This window comes from Macaca thibetana, chromosome 14 (assembly GCF_024542745.1).
Source record: "Macaca thibetana thibetana isolate TM-01 chromosome 14, ASM2454274v1, whole genome shotgun sequence".
In the NCBI taxonomy this organism is placed as follows: domain Eukaryota; kingdom Metazoa; phylum Chordata; class Mammalia; order Primates; family Cercopithecidae; genus Macaca; species Macaca thibetana.
This window is the reverse complement of record NC_065591.1, coordinates 13,709,176-13,725,056: the sequence shown is the minus strand read 5'-3', so window position 1 is coordinate 13,725,056 and position 15,881 is coordinate 13,709,176. Positions and strand designations below refer to the sequence as shown.

Sequence of the window (15,881 nt, the reverse complement as noted above, 5' to 3'; positions counted from 1 at the left end):
AACTTTGAAGACCAGAAGTTTGACTGGGTAATCAGTAAGACTTCTGGTATCCAGAGTCCTGTGGTGGTGGTGAAGACATGGTGGCAGGGGGTGAGGAACAAAGCTGGAGTGTGAATACAGTAGATGAATACACCAATTGTGGACTCTGGGTTATAGTCCTCTCCTGTGGCAGAAGGTGGCACCATGTGATTGATATGGGGGAGGTGGATTTTCAAAGGAAGGACTCTCTCTCTCACACACACACACACCTGTTTATCCCCTACATTCTTTTAGGCAGAAGAAGTTTGCTTTATTCTGTGTTCAAATAATAATTAGTGCCCGGTATACATCCCTAATTTCATTGTCATCTCTGTTTCTCTTATTTGACATAGTGTCTTGTATCCAATAAGTGTCAATAAAAGCTGAATGTCCACAATAGGTAAATAAACAAAAGAAGCTGGGCGCGGTGGCTCAAGCCTGTAATCCCAGCACTTTGGGAGGCTGAGACGGGCGGATCACAAGGTCAGGAGATCGAGACCATTCTGGCTAACACGGTGAAACCCCGTCTCTACTAAAAAATACAAAAAACTAGCCGGGCGAGGTGGCGGGCGCCTGTGGTCCCAGCTACTCCGGAGGCTGAGGCAGGAGAATGGCGTAAACCCGGGAGGCGGAGCTTGCAGTGAGCTGAGATCCGGCCACTGCACTCCAGCCTGGGCGACAGAGCCAGACTCAGTCTCACAAAACAAAAACAAAAACAAAAACAAAACAAAAAAAAAAAAAAACAAAAGAAATGGTGTGTGTCAGTGGGGGGTGCAATGGACAAGGAGAAGATATAATGAACGAGAGTTTGAAGATAAAGCTAAAATCAAAGAATCTGACAGTCCAGTTTCAGACTGGGAAAAAAGCAGAAAAGCTGTCTGAGTATCAGGATATCTGATACAGCGGGTATGACCCCTGCTACAGTGGGTAAAAGCAAGAGAAACATGACCAGTTCTTTCAACGAAATGGAGCTCATGTAAAATTGAAATACTTTCTACGTGTGTGTGTGTGTGTATGTGTGCGCACACATGCTGAGACTTAACATTTCTACACAATTGGTCTTTCTTGCAATAAGAAAATAAGTATCAACAGGTCTTTGCTTCATAACAAATAAGTATTCCTGGTTAGTTTTTGTTTGCTCATTAGTTTTGCTTAAATATTTGGGGGGGAGAAAATGGAGTTCAAATTTGGGTTTATTCCTGTCATTGTTGACTTGTTCTGTGTTTAAAGGAAAAACAACAAAATAAGTATCAAAACAAAATATGCACTCAAAGATTTTATTTTGAAGCCAGCTACTTTCATGGACCCTGAGACTTCATTGTATGGGGCTTGCCTTTACACACTAATGAGTAAAATCCATGGGATAAAACATTGGCACCAGTATAAAAGAGTCTGAGCACCACAAGAAGTCAGTTAACTCCTGTTGACTGTTGACAATTAAGGGGTAAAATAAAAGGTTGTGCCCTTTGCTTCACTGTGATCCATTGAATGATCATTCTGCCTAGTTTTCTGGGAAACATTTTCCGGGAAATGTTTCTGGGAATGATCATTCTGCCTAGTTTTCTGGAAATTCAGACTATTTGGCTAGTCTAGTAAATGGTAATTTACAGCTCTTTGCTTTTGCTGAAGTCAATGTCAGGCAAATCAAGAGATTCCCCAATGAACACATATCTTAAATGATAGTGAAATAATGTTTGGTTTTAATGTTCATTACTTTAAAGGCTTACATTTAGGAAACTCAAGCTTTGCTTTTTTATAACGGTTAACTTTTCCGTATTATCATAAGAATCAACTTTCTGATTAATATTTCTCCCTTTTTTCTTAAGAAGTCAATAGTTCTTCATATCCAGGGCCATGAGTCATCTTTGAGGACATACCAGAATTATCGATGTAACTGTGAGGCAGGAAAAGCACACTCTAGAAGAAACAAAGTATGTTAGGTCTTCAGACTTCAATTAGGTTCAAGACAGATGTATATATGCCATTTTTCCAACTGTATACATAGTTCTTAGCTAATCCAAGATAAGTAGAGCATATCACCAGGTTCTTCAAATAATTGCAACTTATCAATCTAGTATTCATTCTACACTCTATAATACAATTTTGGATAAATCAAGGCTTTTTAATACAGTTAAAGAAAGCCATAAGTCCATAGGGGCGGTATCCCTTGGAATTTGATTCAACAGTACATATTTAATATGTCTTTTAAAAAGGAAAAAGAATTTAAAATCACCAGGAGCAAAAGCAGAGCATAAGACATTCACTGGATCCAGTTACATGTGTAAATGCCCTTTACCAAGTCAATACTATTAGAGAGATCAGTGGTTGTGGCAGAAATTGTTTCTGCTTAGAAGGGAGGCAAGCCCGGTTCTAGTGCCCTCAGCACAGGCACAAACTCATAGCATAATGCCAGGTGAGTCATTTAACTTCCCAGAGTCTCATTCCCTTCATTGACAAAATGGGAAGATTGAACCAGTTGATTTCTCATTTGAACTATTTTCATATCCAGTGAACTCTCAGCTTGTCAGCTACTCAATTGCCATCTGCTTTTCTTCTCTGTCTTCCATCACCATGAAAACGCCCTCCCATGTGTATCTCATGTCTGGCTGGTTGTTCCTTCTGTCATTCTTGGTGACATAGCTCAACACAGTGCAGAGATAAGATACACCAGGCAAGATTAAGAGAGGCTGGCCAGCACACTCACCCCAGGGAAGTCAGAGTAAGCCTGTTTCCACCACAGCACAGCAGTGAGCACAGCTAGGCAGAATTCCAGCAGAGTGCAAATCAGCATCAGAGACAGAGGTCCCTGAAAGTCAGGAAATAAAAGATTGGTGGTGCTTAGGTCAGCTGAAGCCTTCATGCCTAGTTGAGAGGTGACCATAGAGATGAAGACCTCCTCAACCATTAGAGAACAAAGAAAGGACACCATCAGGAAAATAAAACAGCTCCTCCCACACCTCACAATTGTCTTAATTCAACCCCTTAACTCATTCATTTCCTTGAGAGGAGAAAGGGAGATGAATAGTAACTAAATCAACTAATCTACTTCATACACTTATTTCTTCTCGGAGACATCGATAGTTCTGATGACATTGTTTACTTGGCAAGAAAGCAGAGTGGTGTAATAACTCCCAGGACTGAGAATCAGCAGCTCCGTTCCAGTCTCACCTTTACTGCTTAGTAGCTGTGTAAGCTTGGACAAGTCTCTCTCTTTCTCTGTTTCCTCATGTATCAAACATGCCTACTAACATTTCTTTCTCAGAGATTTGTAAGGATCAAGGAGGCTTTGACTGTGCAAGTCCTTTGTAAAATTCAGTATTGACATCCCTGTCTATGTATTTGAACCCCTTTGGATTTCTTCTTGATCTTTCTTGTGGTTTCTTTGTTGTTTTTTATGTTTGTGCCTTTTTGTGTGTGGCTGGAAGGCTTAGAAAAAATCCATGAAGGTCGTAAACTGCCAGAATTGCTAATCACCACTAGCAACTCACAAGGAGGGGTTCTACCATTTCTGTCTTGAGACATTCTTTGTGCAGAACTGACCATCTGATAATAAAGGGAGATAATTTGATCACATGAACTTTTGGTTTGTGATATTTACATACAGTTAAAGAGAAGATATAAATATAACTTTTTTCCTTTACCTAGAAATTGTTCCAGCAAGCAAGCTCAACAGAATCTCTCTTATTTCCAATGTATCATGAATTTATACTTTTTCACTAACAAATTTCTCTGAAATTTCTCTTCAGAATTTTTCCCAAGGTGGAATTGGCTGCGCCCAGTGTTAATCTGTACTATTTACTGTCAGCCTGATTTACTTGTACTTTTTCTCATTATACCGTTACCTTGGGAGCAAGGCCCTCTTCATAGTGAGTGCTGTACAAACATGACTTTCTTCAGACCTTTCTATCTGTCCATCTTCCAGTTGAGCTCCTGGCTTATCTCATTTTTATGATTGCAGGACAACAAATATACTGCAATCTCTTTACTCTTTTTTTTTTTTTTGACATGGATTCTCGCTCTGTCACCCAGGCTGGAGTGCAGTGGCACGATCTCAGTTCACTGCAACCTCCGCCTCCCAGGCTCAAGCAATTCTCTGCCTCAGCCTCCCAAGTAGCTGGGATTACAGGTGCCCGCCACCACGCCCGGCTGATTTTTGTATTTTTAGTAGAGGCAGGGTTTCACCATCTTGGCCAGGTTTGTCTTGAACACCTGACCTCGTGATCCATGCACCATGGCCTCCCAAAGTGCTGGTATTACAGGCATGAGCCACTGCGCCCAGCCATCTCTTTACTCTTATGTTGTCTGTTTTTTTCTCAATGTGTTGCTGACTGTGCACATGCCCCTTAATCTTTCAACTGCAGACATATTATTTCTGTTAGCCAAACTTCGTTGTTTTTCTTCTTCCAAAGAGATAGAATTCTCCCGCAATCATTCTCAATTACACTCTCCATCTCCCTATATTTCTTATCTCCTGATTTAATATATCATACTTCTTTCAGCTATAACAAAAAGCAACAATAATATTGCATTCTCACCTGATCAGTAGTATTCATTATTGTGATATCAGAAGAAGCAGCCCTTATCTTCTATCCCCATATTTCCTATTCTCTTTTTCTTAGTACTGAATCTGATGTCTTCTCAAACCAAATTCACTCCTTACCACACACACATACTGGGTTTCCTTGTTGGCATATTCTGATCTCCTGGACTTTCTGCTCTGTTTCCATTCTTAATTCACCACTCCATGTACCAAAATTCTCAGTTTGATAAACTCATAATTTATGCTTCCAAAATTGGATTAGTTTAATAATTAAGAACCTCTACAAACAATAAGTTTTATTTTTTCATCATCAACCTTATTTAACATTTTCAATTCCACCCTATTATATGTAATCGCCTTAGTCTCATCCATGTAGTCCCCTTTGATTTACATAATCCTGACCTTCCCCCAGATGCCCAAACCAGAACCAATAGAGAGATTTTCAAAAGAAGGAATAACAAGAAATCCAGGCTTTTGAATACTTCATAAAATTAGAACATCCCATCTAAAATACTTACAGCCAGACTGGCTTTGACTGTATAGCAGTCCATGGTATAAAGTGAATCGTGATAATAGTAAGAAACATAACTTCTGGTTGGTATATTATTTTTGTCCAACTCACACTGCAGGGAAGCAGGATTTAAGGCAGCCAGTTCGACAGACAGGATAATGAAACCCACCAGGGCAGAGAGAGCACTCAGAATGCTTCCAACCAGGCTGCTATGCACCTGAAAGAAAAATGCTAGGTAAGGATCATTGCTAATGACCCATGAATCTCTTATATGTCTTTGCCATTAAATTGTAAGTTATTCCCTTATCCCCTCAGGAGGTCTGGGATTAATCATTTACTGCTGTATGCCTCTCCAGTGTACAGCAAAAATCTCTCAATCTCCGAGGTACATCTTGGCTGAACGAATGAACATATGAACTGGTTCCCCTTAAGCAGGATCTCAGTGGTGTGGTAGAGAATGTTACTCTCCTAAATTCTTTCCCCAGGACAGATAGCAGGGCCTTCATGAGGCTTTCCCTGCAACATTACCAAGAGAGCGTGACCCAAAGCAAAGGTGGCAATGAACTAGATGCAGTTTCTCTCTCACTCAACTCAAAAACCCCTGGTGGAAGCATCAGCTACACGGAAAAGGCAGATTATGTATTAGCATGGTGCAAAAGTAATTGCGATTTTTGCTGTAAAGCCACAATTATGTTTGCACCAACCTAATAGTTCACTCTTGCATGCCCATTGCCTCTCTCAAAAGCACACCTCTCAGAGATGAGTGAGGGGGTAGTTCTTAGTCTCAGGCAGGCCCTGGAACCTGGGCAGGCATACGGTTGGCCACACTGAGCGCAGCATGGGGTGACTGTGGGCAGAGGTCTAGGTGCAGCCCAAGGATGGTGTAATGTGTGGGAGGCAGTGGGAGGTATAAGAAAAAGGTCTGAACTGGAGGTCAGAATATTGAGGTCACAGTACTAGACTTGCCTTGGCTTATTCCCTTGGGTAATCAGTTCCTTGGTTTTATTTCCCACTCTGGTTCTCATTTCTACATTTATGAAGTGAAGGGAGTAAATAAACTGACCTCAGAAGTGACTTCCTTTACTCCAACTCACACAGAAAAGAGAATTGAGCTAAGAGCATTCTGAAAGCTATAGTTACAGGTAGGTAGGCTCCAGGGCACACCCCACAGCTGTACAGTAAAGGGTTACTTAATCCCACATGGGCACTTCTTTTTTTAGAAACTCACCAGTTGATGCTCTGGGACCCCAATTTCCCAACATAATGACTAAAGAGTATACTCCTGGGCCTCCTGGTAGCCAGTAGTAGTCTTGATGCCTAGAGTATATATTTCTTAGAATAAGCTAGATTTGTCTCGAGATGGCACTCTTCTTCAGTCTCAAAAAGGGCTGGTACAATGTGTGACAAGAGCAGAACTCACTAAAGCCTCAATGTTTCTGGTGAGTGTGAGCCCACCCCGAGACCACATCCTGCATCCTTGAGCTTCCTGCATGTTCACTGTGGGATTGTTCTCTGGAGTAAAAGGCCCATCTATTTCCTCCTGAAAGTTTGAAAGCACTAAAAGTTTGTGCCAGGCTACTCAGTGTGGTTGCCAATAGCCACATGGACTATCTATATTTAAAGTAAAATTAAGAGAAATTTTTATTCGGTTGCACCATTTGTATTTCACATCATCGACAGCCCCATGTGACTGCTATGTTGTACAGTGCAGCTGTAGTGCATTTCCATCATCATAGAAAGTTACATTGCATTTCCATCATCATAGAAAGTTAAATTAAACAGCACAGATCTAGTTAGTAGTTCAGAGTCTAACTGCGGGGTCCAAATAATAATCTCTAAATACTGATGAGAAAAAGAATTGGCATTTTTCTGGGCACTCTTTCTCACTTCCTTGCTGACTTTGGGAGATTTTTGTAGCCAGAGCTTCTAAATTGAGTTTTGGTGCAATTGCATCATATGACGTTCTCTCACATCAGCCCCTTGAGGGATAATGGATTGAGTGAAGACTTAACGAAACTTTAGAGACAAGAGAAGATTCTCCCTATAATCCAGCCTTTATCTCCTTGCCACTTCCAACTCTAGTTTTTGCTGGAATAAGGGTTAAAGCCTGGTAAAGCTTTTTATTTTCTTTTCTTAGCCAACACAAATGACTAGGGACAACTTTTTAGGGTGCAAGAATTTATACTCAAACAAAATAAAAGTATTATTCTTCTGGTGAGATAGATGAAAGACTACACTCAGCCAGCACTACCCAAAACGACTGAAGTCCTCAGGGAGAAGGAAAATCTGAGACAGTCTAAAGAAACCTGAGGAGACATCATGCCTAAATGTAATGTAGTATACTATAGCAGCCTCTGTGTCTACTTTGGATACCTCACATGAACAAAACTTTGACTCATTGTTTTTCAAGGGTTGTAACACCTGGGCTTAAAGAGTGGACCCCAACCAATAGACCTCTTTATAACACTGTCAGCTTCCTTGCCACTGAAAACCTGAATTTGAAGGCTAATTGTCACCGAAAGGACATCATAAACAGGCACAATTTCTCTGTGATAGATTCTTCGTCATGGGCAGAGGGAATATTATAATTCTCTGAATGCAGACTTTGATGTAGGGTACAATAATTGGATAAATGTGCTCTGAACAAGGATACAGAGGATCCAGGCCCGGCTCCTAACTCTAACAACTGTCTGCTCTGGAACTGAGTTTTCAACTTTTCAAAGTAGAAAGACTGGCCTTAACGAGTTCTGTCTAAGTTTTATTTTGATCCATTGGGTTGTGGGTTACAGTTCTTATACTCACCAAAAGCTTGGTTAACTTTTTCTCTGTGGCAATTGATAGAGAGCCAGAAATGATAAACTAAGATAAAAGAGAAAAAGGTCAGGTCACTTTCCATGTACAGAGTAACTGCAATGTCACTATCAAAATGTTTATAGAAAACTGTCATGGGAAAAGCCTTGAGAAACCAGTGATCAATGAGGTAAGTTCCATTTAAAGACATATATTTGTCCCTTTGTCCATATAACATTCAGATAGCATCAGAAAAAAAAGATAACAGAAATATATCCTAATAAACAAAAAGTATCCCACTAAACAAAAAAAAGACCTTAAAAGCCAGGAAAGAAGTTTTGTTTTTTTAACAAAATAAGACAGTTTTGGTGTAAGATGTTCTCTAGGGAAGGACATGAACGCAATGGTTAAAAAAAAAAAAAAAGTACTAATTTAACAGAGGAGAAACCTGGAAAATACTACCCCAAACACATGATCAATATTAATTGTGTCAGTGACATTATATTGGTAGCATGACCCTTGATACGACTTGATGAAAATGGTGCTTTACCTTGTCATCATCACCCAAAAATTCATCACCACACTCTAAACATCAAAAAAAAAAAAAAAAAAAAAACACCGATAAACCCAAATTTAGGAACATTCTATAAAAATCTCAGCCAGCACTAGCCAAAACTATCAGAGTCCTCAAGGAAAAGGAAAATCTGAGACAGCCTAGAGGAGCCTGAGGAGACATCATGACAAAATGTAATGTAGTGTAATACAGTAGCCTGGCATGGATCTTGGAACAGAAAAAGGTCATTTGGGGAAAACCAATGAAGTCCAAATCCAAGTGTAACTTTAGTTAATAAGAGAAGAAAAATGGACAAGATACACAAAAAGGTGGACTTCTTGGTGCATCAAATATACAAATGTAAGAAAAACAAATAGCAACCAAATTGCAGGAAGTTGAAGGAAAAAACATCTATGAAAGGGAAGCTTAACTATGAGAAAGCCTCCATCTAAGAGAAAGCAGTTCTCTGAGAAAAGGACTAAGTTCTTTTGAAACTCCAGACTTGCAGCTATTTCAGAGGAATTTCCTGTCAATCACTGGGCATAGCTATCGGCTCAGCCTTACGCGGGAATCAGTCAATGCAGTAAAAATATTTTCAAAATGTTCAGAGATGTAAGTTTCCTTCCTCCATGATCCCCACAAGCATGGGGGGATCACAGTGTGGTTTCTCTGTGAGTGTATGATGTCTTCCATTGATGCTCATTTTTTTTTTGTATAAAATGTTCCTTCCCAACTTTATTGTAATTCATGGGTTTTTTTTTTTTTTTTTTTCCTAAACCTGGAGAGAAGTCACTAGCTTCATGATAGCTCAAGATGATAATCTGAAAAATACAATAATCTTAAAAAGAAATGCTTATTTGTGTCTGATAAGAAATTGATCTAAAATCAGGCAACCCCTGTCATCCTGCCGTACTCAATCCTCCCTGAACTACACACACAGGAGAACAAGCTTCACTGTTGACTCCTTGCTCCTGGCAGATCAAACATAGCAAGGTGGCAGGTGGAAAGTCTAAGCTATTGGCATCTTCCTCCCGTCTTCGCCCCATCCTGCCCTCCTCAGAAACTCTACTCACAAAAAAGGGTCCTATGAATGGGTAAGCAGAGTTCAACAGTGTAGAAGTCACTTGGGTAAAATTTGGAGAGAAGGAAGCAGATGCCAACATGATTCCCAAGCTCAACACCATCACGCCACACAAGATCTGGATAGTCTGTGGGAAGAGAAAGGGAGACTGGGGGTGAAAACCAGCATTTGTAAAGACAGGGCCTTTTTGCCTCTCCCATGGCTCTAATGCATTATCACTTTCTGCGAGATCCCAGTGAGGATACAAACCCTGTGGAAACTGGAGTGAGAAACATGAAAAGACACCCTGGAGGGTGTGCGGCTCTGCCACAGAAGCCACAGTCTCGGGGTCTGGCAGGTGCTCAGGAAGGCGTCTGCATTTCTGCCTCTCAGGTCCTGGTCTGCTCATGGCTCCTGCTTCCAGCTCACAACAAGTGCTGGGATTTCCTTTCCCAGTTCTCAGGACTTCTGAGTCCCTGACTAGTTAACTGGCTTTCTACCTCCCTGAAAACAAGGGGCACCTGAAAGCCCCCACATTCCCTGCAGGATTGGCGGTGCAGAAATCCCTCCCCTCATCTCCGAGACTCCACTAGACATGGAGTTTGCCCCTCTGGTCACCTCCTCAGAAACTGCAGTTCACAAACCAAAAGCTGAAGTTCTGGAAGCTCTTTTATTTTTTACTTTTATTTTAAGTTCAAGGGTAAAAGTGCAGGTTTGTTACATAGGTAAACTTGTCATGGGGGTTTGTTGTACAGATTATTTCATCACCCAGGTATTAAGCCTAGTACCCATTGGTTATTTTTCCTGATCCTCTCCCTCCTCCCATCATCCACCCCCTGAAAGGCCCCAGTGTGCATTGTCCCCTTCTACGTGTCCGTGTGTTCTCATCATTCAGAAGCCATCACACTTAGCAAACTAACAGGGACAGAAACCAAATACTGCATGTTCTCACGTCTAACGGAAGCTCTGTCTTAGGAGGTAGTTTCCCTCCTGGACGTCCACCTCAGAGATTCACAGCTCTATTATCATTTACTAAGAAGTTTTCTAGACCTTATGTCACATGAGCCTCACAGAAGCCCACGTGATTGTACATGAGGCAAGGAAACCAGTCCCATCAGGTCCTGAAATCCAGTCAAATGGAGTGCCTCACCTCAGATCACATAAGTGCAGAGGCAAACAGAAGGTGAATATCATTTCCATTCTCAAAAAAGTCAGGAGAAAAGAGGTAAAGGAGGTGTATATTTCCTCTAATTTGCAGTGAGGGTAAAATTCTTCGCAAAAAGTCGGTGTGGATTATTAAGCATGCAATTGTGAAATATATATATATACACACACACACAATATGTAATTATTTACCACCATTACTTTTGTAAAAAAAAATATAGAGAAGCACTGTATTATAAAAATACAAAGACAACATAGAAAATGAATTCCTCATATTCAGAATAAGGGAAAATATATTTCTAAGACAACCTCTTGTGGAAAAGTTCTGGGACAGTTTTCTCCAAGTGGCTTCTACTCCAAAGTCCTTCTGGCAAAACTTAAGGGTCTCCACACTCAGGACAGATGACCAGTCCCAAGACATACATCATCTCTTCCCGCTTCCCCCAACCCCTCTCCAACATGTTCTGAATTAGATTTACCCCAATAACTTTGACTTCTGCCTGTAGACGTTTCTTCAGGCTATCCTGCCCCTGGTTGGTGGGTTCGGGTTTCTCTGCTTGGGAGAAGTTGATGACATTTGATGGGAGCACTATCATGGTCTCATTGGGAACAGGTTGTGATGTCATGATGGTGTTGCCAACTATGGAAGAAAAAATAGATTTACCTCTTAAAAAGTACAGAGCTCCTAGGTTCTGGCTCCAAAAACTGTAACTTGGTCTTTGCCAATTAGTCCAGGCTTGGCTTGTCCATTAGAGAAAGAAACTGATAATATGGAACAGTGAAAACCACACAACCTTGGTTTCATGAGGATTTTTCCACAATGTTTGACACAGTCCATTATCAATAATAAACACATCACAGGGTGGCAGCAACATGAATCTTGAGAGGCCCCAATGTCCAGAGGCAAAGGGTCACACAAAATTTGCAATATACAAAGGCAACCTCCCTTTCCCCTAGTCCTACAGACAACAACTGTATTGCCATATATTTGATGAATTTTCAGACTCATAAATGAACTCTGCTTACTTATTTTTTGTCTAATAATACTATTTATTAGCATTCATCTTAGATATGTTTATCATATTTTACTAGACATGTTCTTAGTTTTTATCCTGCAGTGCTTTTAATCCTTACAATAGCTCTGCATGTTAGTTAGTAAAAACATGTAATAAATAAGGAAATGCAAAATAAAGTTTAAGTTATGAATGCAAATAATATACATATTGCGCATATGTGTGGCCCAGAGTTAATGCTGAAGAAATATTTGCAGTTACCCTTATTGTTCACCCTGGTTCACACAGCTGGGAAACTGTAAAACCAGTCTTGGATCACAGCTTTCCTGGAGTCTGAAGCATTTGCATAAATCTCTAGATCATTCCACCTCTTCCTTCTTTCCCACCTGGCAATGCCAGCCTGCGTCTGAGTTTACTCAGGCTGGAGAAGCAGCTGCATGCAGTGGTATGAGAACAAGTCTTGGAGTCATAACACATAGGCTTGCATCCTCGGTCCTCCCCACTTTTTAGCATAAAGACCACCGAGGCTGTGGTATTTGTTGCTAAGCTCAGTTTGGATCCCTTTTCACTACACCATTCTCAACCCACAGGCTGCCCAGTTTACAAATGGTCTAAACACATTTGAAGAGACAAGAGCTCTATTCCCATTAATTACACAATCTTAGGTAAGCGACTCACTGAGTTCACGCAATCAGAATACAGTGGAAACAGAGTTAAAAACAGATACTCCTTCCATCTGCCCACTCTATTTCCAAAGGCTCTAGTGTCTCTTAACTGCTGTCAAGGAGTTTCAAGTCATATTACTCCTCTCATGAGGTCACGGCAAGGGAACGGTGACATGAGAAAAATCTTTCAGCATTACCTACCTGTGGCTGTTGGTTTCAGCTGAGTCCTCAGAAGCTCCCAAGAGGTTTTAACTCTGGGTTCTCAGTCCCATCAATGGTTTCTACTTACCTTCATCTTCTGAAAGTCATCAGCCCTTCCTTATTCCAGTGTTTACAGCTATACAGGATGTGATACTTACAGACTGTAGATTTGTGAAATGTGCCTGCACTTCCTTTTCTGTAAACTTCTAGTAACTTCAGAAAAACTATGAAAAAGACCACCTCATAATTGTGAGAGTTCGGGAGTCACGGAGCCTTCTGTGTGAATTGCCACTTTGAGGTGTACAAGTTCCCTGTTATTAGGCAAGCCTGTTCTTGGAGCTTCAGTTTTCTAATCTGTTAAATAGAGGAGCAATACCAACACTGGAGAATTGTCATAAACATGAGCAAAAATATTTATAAAAAGCGTATGCTGCTTTGAGGCTTTCAATAACATGTAAATAATAATAACAATAGTGCTAGTAATCATAATATAGATAAATAACAATATTCCATTGTATATAACCAACCATAATAATAACAATAATAATAGCAATAATGACTATACTGCTTTAAAGGAACATTCACTAATATATAGCTAATAATAGTAATATAGAACATAAAAATTAAAAAAAATTGTTATATATATATAGTTTGTGTATTCACTTGTTTTGACTTGCTTTTCTAATTCTCCAAGTCTTGGCAGGCTGAAAGCAACCTTTCAATACTCATTGCCCAACTGCTGCCTACCCTGAAGTCCTCTTCCTCCTCTGGCTGCTCTCTTTCTCTAACAACAGATCTTTGCCCTCCAGGAAGGTTGGGCCCCTCTAGGGAAGTATTGAAATATTGAAATGGAGAAGGAACAAATGGGAAAGATTCAGCAGGACCTAAATGAATTCAGCAAACTCATATGCAGGCTGGTTTTGTGAGGACAGAGCCACCGTGCCCTTCAAACCCTTGACTGGGCATTCTTTTGAAGCTGACCTCAATGTATCAGGCAAGGAAACCAGAGCCAGCCAGGGTGATGGCAAAGCCCCACCCTGCCAGCTTCCTTCCTCCTTTCCTTGGAGGAGCTGCCAGAATGAACCCAGAAACACAACCTGAACCATCACCGCCACCTCAGAGGGCCATGGGTTCTGCACTTCATTCCACACATTAACTCTTCTGTTGAAGAAAAGAGTTAAGAAACACCATTTAGAAGGCTGGATTCGTTCTCAGGGTCTGAATGACACAGACATTATGAAATGTAATTGAATTGTCTTAAGTTCTAACAATAAATCTGAGAGGAGGAATGGACTCGCCCAGAAAGCCTGGGGAGAGGGGCAGAATCACCTCCAGCCTCGCTCACCCGCGCTCCTGGTGCCCTTTCCCCTTTCACAGAGTGCCGGCTGTGTTTCCGGTGGGTGCCCTGCATCTTTGCCACCCTCACAGCATCTGTGAAACAGTGGAATGCAGCTCTCCTCCTGAGCTTTGATTAAAAAGGAGCTTGGGTCTCTTCAGGAGCAATCACACCCCCTTTCCCTTCCGGGAAATGTGCTGATAAACCAGTTAAAGTTGCCTACCCAAGCAAAGACTCCCTCTCCAGGCTGTTTTACTCTCTGTACTATTTATCTCAAAATGATTTCTGAGTTTTTTTCCATTTTGACTTCAGTAAGCTCCAAACAAGACTCCTGTCTCTTGTCTTTCAGCTTACACTCATTCAGCCTTTTACATTCCCAGTTTTTTCCAGAGTCTGAACTCTACCAACCTAACCAGAGGGGAGAAGACTGACATATCAATAACACATTCTGATTAATGATCTTGGACAGGTTTCTCAAATAAGCTACTAATGCCACTTTGGACTGGGCAATTCTTTGTAGTAGGTGGCTATCCTGTGCACTGTAGTATGCTTAGCAGACTCCCTGGCCTATGCCAGCACAACCCTACCCTACATAACAACCAGAAACATTATCAGATATTGTCAGATGTGTCCTGATGGAGGGAGAACAAAATCCCTTCACATTCATGTTGAGAACTACTGACCTAGGAGCAAAAGGGCTTTTGTGTGTTCTGTGTAAAGGCAGGTGTGCAAGAAACAAACAATGTTTTCTTTAAATCAATTTCTCAAATTTCATTTTTAAAATTTTAAATTGTGGTACAAAATACATATAATTCATTATTTTAGCCACTTTTTTAGTGTATAAACCACTAATATTAATTTTGTTCACATTGTTGTGTAACAGACCTCTAGAACTTTTTCATCTTGCAAAACTGAAACTCTATACCCACTGAACAACTACCCCTGTCCTTCCTATTCCTAGCCCCTGTTAACCACCACCCTACTTTCTGTTCCATGTTTGCTCTGTGTCTAGGGGAGGAGATCACCCCTCATATTGTCTTATGCCTAATTTTTGCCTCTAAAGAAAGAAGAAGTAAAAACTAAAAGGCAGAAATGAAATCCACAGGCAGACAGCCCAGCGCTGTACTTTGGGCCTGGTTAAAGATCGACCGCTGACCTAAATGGTTATGTTATCTGTAGATTCCAGACATTGTATGGAAAAGCACTGTGAAAATCTCTGTCCTGTTCTATTCTGTTCTGATTACCAGTGCATGCAGCCCTCAGTCACACACTCCCTGCTTGCTGAATAGATCATGACCCTCTCATGGGGACCCCCTTAGAGTTGTAAGCCCTTAAAAGGGACAGAAATTGCTCACTCGGGGAGCTCGGTTTTTAGAGATGTGAGTCTTGCTGAGGTTCTCAGCCGAATAAAGCCCTTCCTTCTTTAACTTGGTGTCTGAGGGGTTTGTCTGTGGCTTGTCCTGTTTCATTTCTTGGTTCCCTGACCAGGAAGCGAGGTGATTAATGGATGGTCAAGGCAGCCCCTTAGGCAGCTTAGGCCTCCCCTGTGGAGCATCCCTGCAGGAGACTCCAGCCAGCCTGACTGACGTGGATCCTGAGAGCGCTCCCGGGTAGGCAATTGCCCCGGTGGAACACCTTGCCAGAGCAGCGTGTGGTAGGCCCTAGCAGAGGATCAAAGCAGTGGCTGAACACTGGGAAGGAGCAGGCACTTGAAGTCTGGACATCTGAAACTTGATAAGACTGGTCTTTGGAACTTGCACACTCCATTTGAGTGGAAGAGTGGTCCAATCACCCATGACGTGCCTGTACTGGCAGTTTGGTTTTTGTTTTTGACTTGTCATGGATTGCTTGATACTTTGGTTTTGGTTTTGACCTGGCTTGGATTGCTTGATACTTTGGTTTTGGTTTTGACCTGGCTTGGACTTATTGATACTCTGATTTTGGTTTTGATTCTGGTTTGGTGTAAACTGTAAAAGTGTGTGTGTGTGCCCTTTTTACCGATTCTTTGTTTTGTAGTGTGTGTGTGGTGT

The 15,881-nt window shown here is 41.2% G+C and overlaps 1 protein-coding gene across 3 annotated transcripts; it reads right to left on the bottom strand.

Moving 5' to 3' along the window:
• Window positions 1-1,695: 1,695 nt before the first annotated feature.
• Window positions 1,696-12,779, bottom strand: MS4A6A (membrane spanning 4-domains A6A). Of its 3 annotated transcripts, none has more exons than XM_050757006.1 (7): window positions 12,674-12,779; window positions 11,116-11,276; window positions 9,486-9,620; window positions 7,872-7,928; window positions 5,077-5,286; window positions 2,723-2,824; window positions 1,696-1,935 (listed from the first exon to the last, which is right to left on the bottom strand). In XM_050757006.1, the coding sequence occupies exons 2-7, from the start codon at window positions 11,260-11,262 to the stop codon at window positions 1,840-1,842; spliced, it is 747 nt and encodes a 248-aa protein (XP_050612963.1). In that variant the 5' UTR covers window positions 11,263-11,276; window positions 12,674-12,779; the 3' UTR covers window positions 1,696-1,839. The 3 variants fall into 3 exon arrangements, with proteins under 3 accessions (XP_050612963.1, XP_050612961.1, XP_050612962.1); XM_050757004.1 differs by lacking the exon at window positions 12,674-12,779 and adding an exon at window positions 12,516-12,667; XM_050757005.1 differs by lacking the exons at window positions 1,696-1,935; window positions 12,674-12,779 and adding an exon at window positions 12,516-12,666 and having other exon boundaries at window positions 2,192-2,824; window positions 5,181-5,286.
• Window positions 12,780-15,881: the final 3,102 nt, after the last annotated feature.